General features: G+C 41.5%; 1 protein-coding gene across 2 annotated transcripts in view; it reads left to right on the top strand.

Moving 5' to 3' along the window:
* LOC126469791 (uncharacterized) overlaps positions 1–16,220 on the top strand; it is a 120,159-nt gene that overhangs the window by 48,523 nt on the left and 55,416 nt on the right. For both annotated transcript variants that reach the window (XM_050097042.1, XM_050097040.1), the window contains exon 5: positions 98–277. In XM_050097042.1, the coding sequence (XP_049952999.1) occupies positions 98–277 (180 nt within the window). The remainder of the gene's footprint in view (positions 1–97; positions 278–16,220) is intronic.

Here is a 16,220-nt window from a genome sequence, read left to right as displayed (position 1 = left end):
TCTTGTTGAGACATGGCTTGTCATTAAGTGAAGGAAAAATTTGTGTCACTCAATGAAAATTTGCTTACTGTTACCTGAATCTGAGCATTTTCTACAGGTTTGTTGTTGGAAATGTTTCTCAGTGGTGCCCTGAAAGACAGTACCAAGTTAGTGCTCCATACAAATGGATGTTATATATAAGGGGCCCAAGAGAGGATCCAGAGATCTCAAAATATGTGACAAAGGTTTCAGTCTTCCTTGATCCTTCATATTACCCAAACAATGTTGTGCACATGATGTAAGTTGCTTTGTGTGTTATTTGTGAGAAATTATCAATCTTTAATTAATTGTTTGTTTACTAATAAGAACATATAAATGGTCCTGAGTGGTATCTTAATAATAAGGGAAATGAAATTCAGAATTCTCTCTCTCTCTCTCTCTCTCTCTCTCTGTGTGTGTGTGTGTGTGTGTGTGTGTGTGTGTGTGTGTGTCTCAAGTCAAAATTTAGTGGCAGAATAGAACTTGTATATAGTTTATACTCATTATAGTACTGTTAATCTGATAGCATTACTCAGCAAATAGTGCTTGTTCTATCAATGAAATAATTTTCTTTGTTATCTTTTAATGTCAGTTCCTTATGGATGTACTGTGTCCAGTAAACCAGAACCATGGTATAAATTGTTGTAGTGATGGCATCAGGATGATTAGTATTAGGGCTTAAACAGGGAAGGCAATAACTTTTTTATCATAGACAACAAAGATCGAATGTTCCAGATATATACAAAGACAGAATGAAATGTTGTTCTGTCTGATAAATATCGAAATTTCCTTAATCAAAAATTTCTACAAATTACAATTAGCTCAATTTTACATATTATAGATATTGCAAAACATGCATCACAGGTTTACAGGATGGTTCAGCTAAGCTGTTCCCCTCAAATATTTTCAGAGCCATTTAAGATATTGCAGTTCTGTTTTCATCCAGATGAATTGTGAGGTAGTTCTCACTAAATGACATTTCGTTTCTTTTTATAGCAGTATTAATTACAGAGATTTTGATATCAACTTTGCTGTATCATAGTTCAAAAAGAGACAAATTCTATGCCATTTCACTCTTCAAAATCCAGTTACTAGTTTCAGAATAATTACAGCATTTATGTCGTATGATTTATTTATTTTAAACATGAAACGGATTGCAGTCTTATTTGGAGGTTCATGATTGCATACCCAAGTAGGGAAATAAGTCACTTCGGATTAGGAGGACACAGAGTGTTGCACTGCCACAATACCAGTATAAAAGGGGCACAGAGGAGCTGTTGCTTTCATTCTGTTTAACATTCACATGTATCAAGTGCTGGTTAGTTTGAAAAAAATAAATTTCTTTCACAAATGTGAAGAAACTAGATATACCAATTCTCTACAGGGAATACAGAAGGAACACAAAGAGAACAGCAAAGTTGTTAGTATGTGGTGACCAACAAGAATGACAGTTCAACAAATGTACAAAAAAAATTTATTCGAGAGGCGCTGGAATACCACACAGAGGGCAAGCAGTAAGCCTGCAATGAGTGGACTGAATGAAATAGATAATTTCGTAGCTGTTGCTCTTAATCCACATGGTAACTGCAGAGAAATTGTGTGTGTTCCGGGAATCGATCGGCCCAGCAATGTTTGCAACTTTGGCACGTACAGCTTCCATCCACATCATGGGTCACTTCACCAGCAGATTAATCAGTAGGATTGCTGAATACCTATGGAATTCTTTCACTCAGTTCTGATGCAACATCAGGACGACATATTCTTTCTTCAAAGAAATCTCTTTACCAGTGAAACTACCCTTACAAATCATGGAAAGCTGAATTATGAAATCTGCATTATTCGGATGCTGAGAATCTGCACTGGCTGAGGCAGGTTGAATGTCACAGGTATTGGAGTGTGAATGTAGAGGACATGCCTCTTGAAATATGCAGATGTATGTGGCACAAGTGGTGCCCAGCTCACTTATGTGCTTGTGGCTAGGAAAGTTATCACCTAGGTTTTTCCCAGTCTCTGGATCAGACATGAAGGCATTATCATTTGACCTATATGTCTGCCGTTATTTGACGCCTCCGGACAATCCAAGAGGATTTAACACATCATGATGTTACATATACAGTATGTGCAGTGATATTCATGGACACTCTTGTCCGTCCAGGAGTCCTTTGTGGGTGACTGAAAACGTGTAGTGCTGTAGACAGTGACCATGTGAAATACTTGATGACATAAACTGAATTTTGAGGAACTGTTTATGGCCACATTCCTCTGCATTTTCCCAGACTATCACTGTAATTAGCTGGTGTCTCATACTTACATTTCATGTCCTTTGCCTTCCAGTTGAATTGTCGGTTCAACATCATGCATCTAAATGTGATTAGTGTCAGCTTTAAACTAATTTTTTTCCAAATATTGTGTATCTTTAAGCTGATTCTCTTAGCTGTGCCAAGCTGCAGTGGCCCAAACAACACACATTTACACATAAGACAGCAGTTGGTTTCATGTTCAAAATGGACAAATCCTAAGTTGTAAATATTGCAGTTTGCCTGAAACTACTAATCAGATTTGGAAGAGTGACACACCATTGAATATGTTTCTTTTTAGAACTATGATACTGGCAGTGGAATTTACTTTAGTTCCGTGCAAAACAAGTAGATGTAGCCCTGAATGAGACAGGGTGTATCATTACAGGATGTCTTCGCTGTACCTTTGCAAATCAGATCTGTCAGCTTATGGACATAGCTCGCCTTGAAGTAAGGAAAATAATAGCTGCAAAGGTTGAAAAGTGATCACCTAGGTTTTTCCCAGTCTCTGGATCAGACATGAAGGCAACTGGAAAAAAGTGCAGGTGACTCTTATATACAAGGGGCTGGGGCAAGAGAATTGACCTGCAAAATTACAGACCAATATCCTTAACACCAGTTTGTTGCAGAATTCTTGAACATCATCTCAGTTTGAATATAATAAAGTTCCATGAGACAGAAAAGCTTCTGTCAACAAATGAGCACAGTTTTAGGCAGCTTTGCTCATGCGAAACTCAGTTTGCCCTTTTCTCACATGATATCCTGTGAACTGTGGATGGAGGACAACAGGCAGATTCCATATTCCTAGATTTCTGAAAAGCATGTGATATGGTGCCCAACTGCAGACTTTTAATGAAAGTGCAAGCATAGGTTCTCAGATATGTGGGTGGCTCAAGGATTTCTTAAATAATAGGACCCAGTATGTGGTCCTCGATGTTGAGTGTTCATCAGAGACAAGGCTATCTTCAGGAGTGCCCTAGGAAAGTGTAATAGGACCACTGTTATTCTCTATATACATAACTGATCTGACAGATGGGGCGAGCAGCAATCTGTGGCCGTTTGCTGATAATGCTGTGACATACGGGAAGGTGTCATCAGTGAGTGGCTATAGGAGGATACAAGATGACTTAGACAAACTTTCTAATTGGTGTGATGAATGGCAGCTAACTCTAAATGTAGAAAAATGTAAGTTAATGTAGAGGAGTTGGAAAAACAATCTTGTGATCTTTTAATACAGCATTAGTGTTGTGCTACTGGTCACAATCAGTATCAAGTATCTGAGTACAATGTTGCAGAGTGGAATGAACATGTAAGGACTGTAGTGGGGAAGACGAATGGTTGACTTCAGTTTATTGGGAGAGTTTTAGGAAAGTGAAGTTCATTTGTAAAGGAGGCTGCATGTAGAACTCTAGTGCGACCCATTCCTGAGTACTGCTGAAGTATTTGGGATTCCCACCAGGTCAAGTTGAACGAATACATCGAAGCAATTCAGAGGTGGGCTGCTAGATTTGTTACTGGTAGGTTCAATCAACATGCAAGTATTACGAAGATGTTTTGGAAACTCAAATCAGAATCCCTTGAGGGAAGACAGTGTTCTTTTCAAGGTACACTATTGAGAAAATTTAGAGAACTAGAATTTGAAACTGACTGCTCAACAATCCTACAGCCACCAACATACACTTCGCATAAGGCCCACGAACATAAGATAAGAGAAATTAGGGCTTGTATGGAGGCATACAGATAGTTATTTTCCCTTACTTTGTGAGTGGAACAGGAAGGGAAATGGCTTATAGTGGTACAACATACCCTCTACCATGCACTGTACAGTGCGTATAGCATATGTATGTAGATGTTAAGTGGAACTGTGGCTAAACTCATTTCTAATAGGCCCATGGAACAACCCAAAGGAGGAATTATGTGGCTGTGTTGAACTACCTTATATGACTTGGAAAATCCTGAATCACTGAAGGATGGTCATATCCCAGAGTAAAGAAAATTTCGAGCAATTGGTACTGATGAATGCTGTGAATGTCACAGTCTATAGGATCCACCCCACTTGCCAATCTGCGGAAAGTTGGATGAACTGTGAACTTTAGACAACTTGGTTGGAGCAAATAACAAAGCTATTCAGACTATTTCCTGGACTAATTTTGGAATATGACCACCTGGAAACTGTGGCGGACATAATTTTCATTACACATGATATATAATAGTGTAATAAAATAGGTTTTTAAAGTGTTGATTTGGTTATGATAACTGAGTTTGTTTTATTACTATTAGTTACAATTTTACTAAATTTTATTGTTGCTATTGTATTATGTATTGGAAAAGACTAAATAAATAAATAAATACTTCCAGTTGGAAAAGGAAGTCCATACTGATATCTCCTTAATTAAAATAACTATGAAAAAAGAACTCATTTGAGTGAAAGCAGAGTATGATATTTTTAATGGTTCAGGAAATATCTGAGATGAACAGCGTAGTTGGGTCACCCTGTATGTCAGGTCGCATTCTTGGCCTATGAGATGTATTCTTGGAAACATTGAATAAATGTCCGTTGAATCCAGTGCGGAGGATATGAAGACAGGATGTATCATAAGAATATCAACTATGGTTAGTACGTAGTGTGTGAGTGCAAGCTGATCATTTTTCAAGTGGAAATGCATAGTTTTCACACTGTGGAGTTAGAGAACTGTGGAGTCAGTATTTCTCCAGCTTGTATTTCGTATTTATGTAACTTACTAGCCATGAATGTAAGGATGATTAAAAAAGTGTGCAAGAACACTATTCTTGCATGTGTGCTGCACCTTCATGTAGCCATTTGTTCTTGTGTCATAATTGGGTAGCTGTGTTGTGTACCAGTGCACTAAATTTTTTGACAGCATTATGAAATAAAGCAGTACACAAGTAACAAAATTATTGATATACTGCTTGTATGTAACAAAACTGATGAAAGTGGTAGAACTACTGCACAGTTGTATGTGGAAAGGTTTTCCAACAGAAATAATAATAATAATAATAATAATAATAATAATAATAATAATAAGTCCTTTCTGGTTCTGCCTTGCTCTGAACCCACTATCCAACATGCTAAATAATACAAATTATGGATACAATATTACTGGAACATACCAACACAAAATCATACATTTGCTATACGTGGATGATCTAAAACTACTGGCGGCAACAAATCAACAACTCAACCAATTACTAAAGATAACAGAAGTATTCAGCAATGATATAAATATGGCTTTTGGAGCAGACAAATGTAAGAAAAATAGCATACTCAAGGGAAAACACACTAGATTAGATACTGGATAACGACCGCGACTGCATAGAAGCGATTGAAAAAACAGATGCCTATAAATATCTAGGATACAGACAAAAAATATGAATAGGTAATACAAATATTAAAGAAGAACTAAAAGAAAAATATAGACAAAGACTAACAAAAATACTGAAAACAGAATTGACAGCAAGAAACAAGACAAAAGCTATAAATACCTATGCTATACCAATATTGACCTACTCATTTGGAGTAGTGAAATGGAGTAACACAGACCTAGAAGCACTCAATACACTTACACGATCACAATGCCTCAGATATAGAATACATCACATACATTCAGGAACAGAAAGATTCACATTAAGCAGAAAGGAAGGAGGAAGGGGATTTATCAACATAAAAAACCTACGTTATGGACAGGTAGACAATTTAAGAAAATTCTTTATAGAACGAGCAGAAACTAGCAAAATACACAAAGCAATCACTCATATAAATACACTCCTGGAAATTGAAATAAGAACACCGTGAATTCATTGTCCCAGGAAGGGGAAACTTTATTGACACATTCCTGGGGTTCAGATACATCACGTGATCACACTGACAGAACCACAGGCACATAGACACAGGCAACAGAGCATGCACAATGTCGGCACTAGTACAGTGTATATCCACCTTTCGCAGCAATGCAGGCTGCTATTCTCCCATGGAGACGATCGTAGAGATGCTGGATGTAGTCCTGTGGAACGGCTTGCCATGCCATTTCCACCTGGCGCCTCAGTTGGACCAGCGTTCGTGCTGGACGTGCAGACCGCGTGAGGCGACGCTTCATCCAGTCCCAAACATGCTCAATGGGGGACAGATCCGGAGATCTTGCTGGCCAGGGTAGTTGACTTACACCTTCTAGAGCACATTGGGTGGCACGGGATACATGCGGACGTGCATTGTCCTGTTGGAACAACAAGTTCCCTTGCCGGTCTAGGAATGGTAGAACAATGGGTTCGATGACGGTTTGGATGTACCGTGCACTATTCAGTGTCCCCTCGACGATCACCAGTGGTGTACGGCCAGTGTAGGAGATCGCTCCCCACACCATGATGCCGGGTGTTGCCCTGTGTGCCTCGGTCGTATGCAGTCCTGATTGTGGCGCTCACCTGCACGGCGCCAAACACCCATACGACCATCATTGGCACCAAGGCAGAAGCGACTCTCATCGCTGAAGACGACACGTCTCCATTCGTCCCTCCATTCACGCCTGTCGCGACACCACTGGAGGCGGGCTGCACGATGTTGGGGCATGAGCGGAAGACAGCCTAACGGTGTGCGGGACCGTAGCCCAGCTTCATGGAGACGGTTGCGAATGGTCCTCGCCGATACCCCAGGAGCAACAGTGTCCCTAATTTGCTGGGAAGTGGCGGTGCGGTCCCCTACGGCACTGCGTAGGATCCTATGGTCTTGGCGTGCATCCGTGCGTCGCTGCGGTCCGGTCCCAGGTCGACGGGCACGTGCACCTTCCGCCGACCACTGGCGACAACATCGATGTACTGTGGAGACCTCACGCCCCACGTGTTGAGCAAAATGGCGGTACGTCCACCCGGCCTCCCGCATGCCCACTATACGCCCTCGCTCAAAGTCCGTCAACTGCACATACGGTTCACGTCCACGCTGTCGCGGCATGCTACCAATGTTAAAGACTGCGATGGAGCTCCGTATGCCACGGCAAACTGGCTGACACTGACGGCGGCGGTGCACAAATGCTGCGCAGCTAGCGCCATTCGACGGCCAACACCGCGGTTCCTGGTGTGTCCGCTGTGCCGTGCGTGTGATCATTGCTTGTACAGCCCTCTCGCAGTGTCCGGAGCAAGTATGGTGGGTCTGACACACCGGTGTCAATGTGTTCTTTTTTCCATTTCCAGGAGTGTACATCGGCTACACCATTGCAATTTCATAACCACTTCTACGACCCTTTAGATCACATAACATCAACAGATACAAAGAAAGTAAATTGGAAAAAGAAAACACTACATGGCAAGCACCCGTATCATCTAACACAGCCACACATTGATAAAGACGCATCCAACACATGGCTAAGAAAAGGCAATATATACAGTGAGACAGAAGGATTCAGATTGCAATACAGGATCAAACAATAAACACCAGATATTACAGCAAGCATATTATTAAAGATCTCAATACCACAACAGATAAATGCAGACTTTGCAAGCAACAAATAGAAACAGTAGATCACATCACAAGTGGATGTACAATACTAGCAAATACAGAATACCCCAGAAGACATGACAATGTAACAAAAAAATACATCAACAACTTGCCATACAACATAAACTAATAAAACAACATGTTCCCACATACAAGTATGCACCACAAAATGTACTGGAGAATGATGAATACAAATTATACTGGAGCAGAACCATTATAACAGATAAAACAACACCACATAACAAACCTGACATCATACTCACCAATAAAAAGAAGAAATTAACACAACTAATCGAAATATCCATACCCAATACAACAAATATACAGAAGAAAACAAGAGAAAAAATTGAATGAGGAAGTAAAGGAAATGTGGCATCAGGATAAAGTTGACATTATACCAATTATACTATCAACTACAGGAGTTATACCACACAATATCCACCATACATCAACGCAATACAGCTACATCCAAACGTATATATACAACTACAGAAATCTGTAATTATTGATACATGTTCAATTACCCGAAAGTTCCTAAATGCAATGTAAAATATACCACACAGTTAAAAGGAAGTCACGCTTGATCAAGGCCTGCATCACTTACCATTTTTAACCAGACATAATGTTTGAGAGAGGAAAGAAATAGTAATAATTTTGTGTGGCTCAGTGGCCTGGTGCAAGTCTTCCATTGGATGCTACTTCAGTGACTTGAGTGTCCCTCTCCTACCTCAGTTAACCAACTGGTGAAAGGGGACCTACAGTTTAATGTGGAATCGAAATCACATGTTCCTGGTGACTCCTCACATTGTTGAGAGGTGAGCGGTGGTGGCCAGGTTAAAATGAAGACTGAAAAATAGGTGGTCAGACTGAGATTTGATCCCACGACCACTGTTTCTAGGTACATGTACCACCATGCCCGACCCAACAGAAATACTCAATGTTTGCAGCAATTGAGAGAAGACTGTGAAAAGCCAGAAAGTTGCAACTACAAACTGTGCTTTTTGCTTGGAGTTTTTCCAGACTTGTAGCTTGTAGGTTACAGCAATACATATTTTCTGTGCTTGTCATCTGTATTTACAGTAGTACTGTGAAGTATTGAGAAATTTACTTTACACATGGTAGGATTTGTAAATATTGCACCAGTTAGTCTGCATTTCTGTCTAGTGTTAGGTATCAGCAGAGGTTGTTAGCCATTTGCACTTCATTCAAAAAGTTTCCTTTGAAAGCCACATCTTGGAAGAGTAGTTATCCTTCATCTCTTGTCAAGTGGCACAGTTGTTGAGCAAATCTCATGCTAATGTGTGGAGAGTTGTCTGTCACCAGAAGCTACATCCATACCATCTGCAGAAAGTCCAGGCTATAGTACCGGTGGACTACTTGCGAAGAGTACAGTTTGTTCAATGATATTTACTGATGAATTCACATTAACTTGAGATAACATTATGAACTTGCACAAAATTCATATTTGGAAGGATGAAGATTCCTTTGCACAAATGGCTCATGAAAATCACTCATTGCATGTTGTACCACCATACAGCGAGACCTTCAGAGGTGGTGGTCCAGGTTGCTGTACACACCGGTACCTCTAATACCCAGTAGCACGTCCTCTTGCATTGATGCATGCCTGTAGTCATCGTGGCATACTATCCACAAGTTCATCAAGGCACTATTGGTGCAGATTGTCCCACTCCTCACGGCAATTAGGCATAGATCCCGCAGAGTGGTTGGTGGGTCACTTCGTCCGTAAACAGCCCTTTTCAATCCATCCCAGCCATGTTTGATAGAGTTCGTGTCTGGAGAACATGCTGGCTACTCTAGTTGACTGATGCCATTATCCTGAAGGAAGTCATTCACAAGATGTGCCTGATGGGGGTGCAAATTGTCGTCCATGAAGACAAATGCTTCGGCAGCATGCTGCCAATATGGTTGCACTATCAGTCGGAGGATGGCATTCACATATTGTACAGCCATTATTGCACCTTCCATGACCACCAGCTGCATAATTCAGCCCCACATAATGCCACCCCAAAACAGCAGGGAACCTCCACCTTCCTGCATTTGCTGGACAGTGTGTCTAAGGTGTTCAGCCTGACTGGGTTGCCTCCAAACACATCTCCAACTATTGTCTGGTTAAAGGCATATGTGACACTCATCGATGAAGAGAACATGATGCCAATCCTGAGTGGTCCATTCGGCATGTTATTGGGCCCATCTGTACTGCACTACAAGTTGTCGTGGCTGCAAAGATACACCTCTCCATGGACATCAGGAGTGAAGTTGCACATCCTGCAGCCTGTTGCGCGCAGTTTGAGTCATAACATGATGTCCTGTGAGTGCATGAAAAGCATTATTCAACATGGTGGTGTTGCTGTCAGGGTTCCTCCGAGCCATAATCCATAGGTAGCGGTCATCCACTGCAGTAGTAGCCCTTGGGCAGCCTGAGCAAGGCATGTCATCGATAGTTCCTGTCTCTCTGTATCTCCTCCATGTCCGAACAACATCGCTTTGGTTCACTCTGAAATGCCTGGACACTTCCCTTGTTGAGAGCCCTTCCTGGCACAAAGTAAAAATGCGGTTGCGATCAAACTGTGGTATTGACCATCTAGGTGTGCCGTGTACCTACTTCCTGGTGGAATCACTGGAACCGATCGGCTGTCGAACCCCCTCCATTTAGTAGGTACTGGTCATGCATGGTTGTTTACATCTTGGGTGGGTGTAGTGACATCTCTGAACAGTCAGAGGGACAGTGTCTGTGATTCAATATCCACAGTCAACATCTATCTTCAGGAGCTCTGGGAACCAGGGTGATGCAAAACTTTTTTTTATGTGTGTGTGTTAGGTGTTACAGTATTTCTTTTTTAGAGAAACACTTTTCTTGTTGTTGCCAGTCTGCATTGTATACACTGCCTACTTCAACTATTGTCATCTATTTTGCTGCCCAAATAGCAGAACTCATCTTCTAAGTTTAGTGTTTCGTTTCATTATTGGATTCCCTCAGTGTCGCCTGATTTAATTAAACTGCAGTCCATTACCATTGCTTTACTTTTGCTCCTGTTATCTTAGTAACCTCTTTTCAGTGCAACTGATCTTTCTAGTCCTTTGCTGTCTGAGACAGAATTACACTTTATCAGCAAACCTAAAAGTTTCTATTTCTTCTCAGTAAGCTTGCTTTCCAAACTTCTCTTTGGTTTGCTTTCCTGCTTTCTTAATGTAAGAGTGGGGGATAGGCTACAATCCCTTCTTAGCTACTGCCTCTCTTTCATGTTGTTCGATTCTTTTAGTTGTAGTCTGGTTTCTGTGCAAGTTATAGATAATAATTCACTCCCTGTATTTTATCCCTACTGCCTTCAGAAGTTCCAAGAGTGTTTTCCAGTAAACATTGTCAGATTGTTTCTCTAATCTTACATAAACTATAGATGCAGGATATTTGTTAACTCCATCTTTTAAGATAGTATATGTGATCAGTATTGCCTCACACGTTCCAGCATTTCTGTGTAATACAAGCTGAGCTTTACTTAGGTTGGCTTCTACATCTTGCCATACCTCTGTAAATAATTTGTTAGTATTTTGCAACCATGACTTAGCAAACTGGTGATTTAATAATATACCCTCCTGTTCTTGTTTTGAGACAACATACTGATAATGTATATATGAAGATGGTATCTGTTCTTTCGGGCATGTCCGAAAGAATGGATACCATTGGTGACCATGCAGCTCATTAGAATGAAATTACAATGAAATGAAAACCCTTAGCTACTTACAGGTGTTGACATATGTCAACGGGGACAGATGAAAATGTGTGCCCAGACCGGGACTTGAACCCGGGATCTCCTGCTTACATGGCAGATGCTCTATCCATCTGAGCCACCGAGGACACAGAGGATAGTGCGACTGCAGGGATTTACCTCTGGCATGCCTCCCGCGAGACCTGCATTCTCAACGTATTGTCCCTCACTACATTCTTAGTGCCCCCGCCCATTATACTCATTACTCGTGGTGTGTTGCCGATTCCTGTAAGACTTCGGGCTCTGTTTGTGCATCCGCACAGAAGAAGAAGATGGTCAAATGGCCGGTGAGCCATATGCAAGATGGTATATGTTCTTTTGGACATGTCTGAAAGAACAGATACCGTCGGTGACCATGCAGCTCGTTAGAATGAAATTTCAATGAAATGAAAACCCTTAGCTGCTTACAGGCGTTGACATATGTCAACGGGGACAGATAAATCCTTGCAGTCGCACTATCCTCTGTGGCTCAGATCTCAGATGGATAGAGTGTCTGCCATGTAAGCAGGAGATCCCGGGTTCGAGTCCCAGTCGGGGCACACATTTTCATCTGTCCCCGTTGACATATGTCAAAGCCTGTAAGCAGCTAAGGGTTTTCATTTCATTGTAATTTCATACTGATGGTGTGGGTTCCTGTTGTCATGTCCTAGTTCATGAACCATGGGCAACGTATGAGTGGCCAAATAAGTGGTCCTGACAGTCGGGATACCAATTACTTTGGAATAAGGATGGGCATCTCGGACATATTCTGAGTCGTGGTCACCTTTGTGCTCAGATGGCAAAGACTACCAAATCCACCGGTTATTCCCTCAACTGTTAGGGGTAAAACTCGATGGGACCCAGGGCAAGTAAGGCTAGCAACCTGCTTCCCTGGTACTTTAAATATGATGCTGGCAACCATCAGAGCAAAATGCCTCGGACCTTTGGAGGTGACGTAGTCCCACCTCTAATTGACAAACCAAGGACTCCTAAGATACGGCTCGGCAAATGAATGGTAATGAGATGGGGAGCTATTAATATTAATGGGGGCTACTCTGGGAAGAAAGTAGAGCTGGCAGAGGCTGCAAGTAGGATGGGGTTGGATGTTTTAGCTGTTAGTGACATTCGAGTAAGGGGTGAGAAAGAAGAGGAAGTGGGAGAATACAAGGTCTACCGGTCAGGAGTCAAAGCAGGAATAGCACAATGGGGTGTAGGGCTTTACATCAGGAAAGAAATGGAACCCAGCGTAGTTGCAATAAGGTATGCAAACGAACGACTGATGTGGGTAGATTTGACAGTGTCTAGCAAGAAAATTAGGATTGTGTCAGTATATTCGTATTGTGAAGGGACAGATCAAGATAAGATGGATAGTTTTTATGACACACTCAGTGATGTAGTTGTTAGAGTAAAGGACAAGGACAGTGTTCTGCTCATGGATGATTTTAATGCCAGGGTTGGAAATCGAACAGAAGGGTTTGAAAAGGTTATGGGTAAATTTAGAGAGAATATGGAGGCCAACAGAAACGGGAAACAACTCTTGGATTTCTGTGCCAGTATGGGCTTAGTAATCACAAACTCCTTTTTTAAACATAAGAACATTCACCGGTATACTTGGGAAGGCAGGGGAACCAGATCTGTCATGGACTATATAATAACAGATAAGGAATTCAGGAAGGCTGTGAGGGACACACATGTATTCAGGGGATTCTTTGATGACACTGATCACTATTTAATCTGCAGTGATAATGGTATTGTGAGGCCGAAAGTGCAGGAGGTCAGGTCCATATGTAGGAGGATAAGAGTGGAGAAACTTCAGGATAAGAAAAACAGGCACAAGTACGTAACAGTGATCTCAGAAAGGTACCAGTTAGTTGAATGTAGTCAATTACAGTCATTGGAAAAGGAATGGACAAGGTACCGGGACACAGTACTAGAAGTGGCTAAAGAATGTCTTGGAACAGTAGTGTGTAAAGGTGGGATGAAGCAAACAGCTTGGTGGAATGACACAGTCAAGGCAGCCTGTAAAAGGAAAAAGAAGGCGTATCAAAAATGGCTACATACTAGAACTCAGGTAGACAGAGAAAGTTATGTTGAAGAAAGAAAGAAAGAAAGCCAAACAGATAAGTGCAGCATCCAAGAAGAAATCTTGGGAAGAGTTTGGAAACAGGTTGGAGACTTTGGGTCAAGCTGCTGGAAAACCCTTCTGGAGTGTAATTAGCAGTCTTCGAAAGGGAGGTAAGAAGGAAATGACAAGTATTTTGGACATGTCAGGAAAACTGCTGGTGAATCCTGTTGATGCCTTGGGCAGATGGAGGGAATATTTTGAAGAGTTGCTCAATGTAGGTGAAAATACGATCAGTAATGTTTCAGATTTCGATGTACAATGGGATAGGAATGATGATGGAAATAGGATCACATTTGAGGAAGTGGAGAAAATGGTCGATAGATAGTAGTGCAATAAAGCAGCTGGGGTGGCTGAAATTAAGTCAGAACTCATCAAATACAGTGGAATGTCAGGTCTTAAATGGCTACACAGGATAATTGAAATGGCGTGGGAGTCGAGACAGTTTCCATCAGACTGGATGAAAGCAGTAATCACACTAATCTTTAAACATGGAAACAGAAGAGATTGTAACAACTACAGAGGTATCTCTTAATCAGCGTTGTGGGTAAAATCTTCTCAGGTATTGTTGAAAGGAAAGTGCGAGTGTTAGTTGAGGACAAATTGGATGAAAATCAGTCTGGGTTTAGGCCTCTTAGGGGTTGTCAGGACCAGATCTTTAGCTTACGGCAAATAATGGAGAAGTGTTATGAGTGGAACAGGGAATTGTATCTATGCTTTATAGATCTAGAAAAGGCATATGACCGGGTTCCTAGGAGGAAGTTATTGCCTGTTCTACGAGATTATGGAATAGGAGGCAAACTTTTGCAAGCAATTAAAGGTCTTTACATGGATAGTCAGGCAGCAGTTAGAGTTGACGGTAAATTGAGTTCATGGTTCAGAGTAGTTTCAGGGTAAGACAAGGCTGCAACCTGTCTCCACTGTTGTTCATATTATTTATGGATCATATGTTGAAAACAATAGACTGGCTGGGTGAGATTAAGATATGTGAACACAAAATAAGCAGTCTTGCATATGCGGATGACTTAGTTGTGATGGCAGATTCGATTGGAAGTTTGCAAAGTAGTATTTCAGAGCTAGATCAGAAATGTAAGGACTATGGTATGAAGATTAGCATCTCCAAAACAAAAGTAATGTCAGTGGGAAAGAGATATAAACGGATTGAGTGCCAAATAGGAGGAACAAAGTTAGAACAGGTGGATGGTTTCAAGTACTTAGGATGCATATTCTCACAGGATGGCAACATAGTGAAAGAACTGGAAGCGAGGTGTAGCAAAGCTAATGCAGTGAGCGCTCAGCTACGATCAACTCTCTTCTGCAAGAAGGAAGTCAGTACCAAGACTAAGTTATCTGTGCACCGTTCAATCTTTCGACCATCTTTGTTGTATGGCAGCGAAAGCTGGGTGGATTCAGGTTACCTTATCAATAAGGTTGAGGTTACGGATATGAAAGTAGCTAGGATGATTGCAGGTACTAGTAGATGGGAACAATGTCAGGAGGGTGTCCACAATGAGGAAATCAAAGAAAAACTGGGAATGAACTCTATAGATGTAGCAGTCAGGGCGAACAGGCTTAGATGGTGGGGTCATGTTACACACATGGGAGAAGCAAGGTTACCCAAGAGACTCATGGGTTCAGCAGTAGAGGGTAGGAGGAGTTGGGGTAGACCAAGGAGAAGGTACCTGGATTCGGTTAAGAATGATTTTGAAGTAATAGGCTTAACATCAGAAGAGGCACCAATGTTAGCACTGAATGGTTGATCATGGAGGAATTTTATAAGGGGGACTATGCTCCATACTGAACACTGAAAGGCATAATCAGTCTTAAATAATGATGAATGATTAGGACCACAACGTTTAGCCATTGGAGAGTAGAATTATTTTTCAACTTTCTATTGTTAATATTGCAGCAATATAACACTAATGAGGGAAACTCCCCATTGCAGCCCCCCCCCCCCCCTCAGATTTAGTGGCAAGAGGATAGCCCATCAAAAACTGAACACAGATCAAGCATGAACACAGGAAGAAGGTGTACTGAACTGTGGAAAAAAGGAGCTAAATAGAAACAGTGATTGTTCCAACATTAAAATGGGCAACATCAAGTGACTTTGAATGATTTTGGCATTGTGGTTATGTGGTCACGGTGTTGGAATGTGAAGGGGAAGTTACAGATTCAAACCTCCCTCGTGCCCCACTTCTTCCCGTCCCCCGCCCAACCCCCTTCCCTGCCAACTCTCCCTCCCCCCCTCCCCAATTATGAACTCTCCATTGATGTGTCTGTTTGCTGTATTCAAATTTGTGTATGTATCTTGGTGTAATGTCCATTTGCAACAGCGACGTGTAATGAAGGGATCTCCAGTACATACCTCCGATCTGATCTACACAAGTAACACATTATTGCTCTTGAGTTCCATTTTGGAAGTTTTGGCACCTGAATTCCTTTGTTGTAATGTAGTTCACACTTGTGTGTTAGTTGTTTTCATTTCTGTGAGAGATCTATGCGGCATCTCGCCTGCT

The sequence above is a fragment of the Schistocerca serialis genome, chromosome 3, assembly GCF_023864345.2.
Source record: "Schistocerca serialis cubense isolate TAMUIC-IGC-003099 chromosome 3, iqSchSeri2.2, whole genome shotgun sequence".
Classification (NCBI taxonomy): domain Eukaryota; kingdom Metazoa; phylum Arthropoda; class Insecta; order Orthoptera; family Acrididae; genus Schistocerca; species Schistocerca serialis.
The sequence above is the reverse complement of the archived record's forward strand: the minus strand, read 5'-3'. Positions and strand labels throughout refer to the sequence as shown.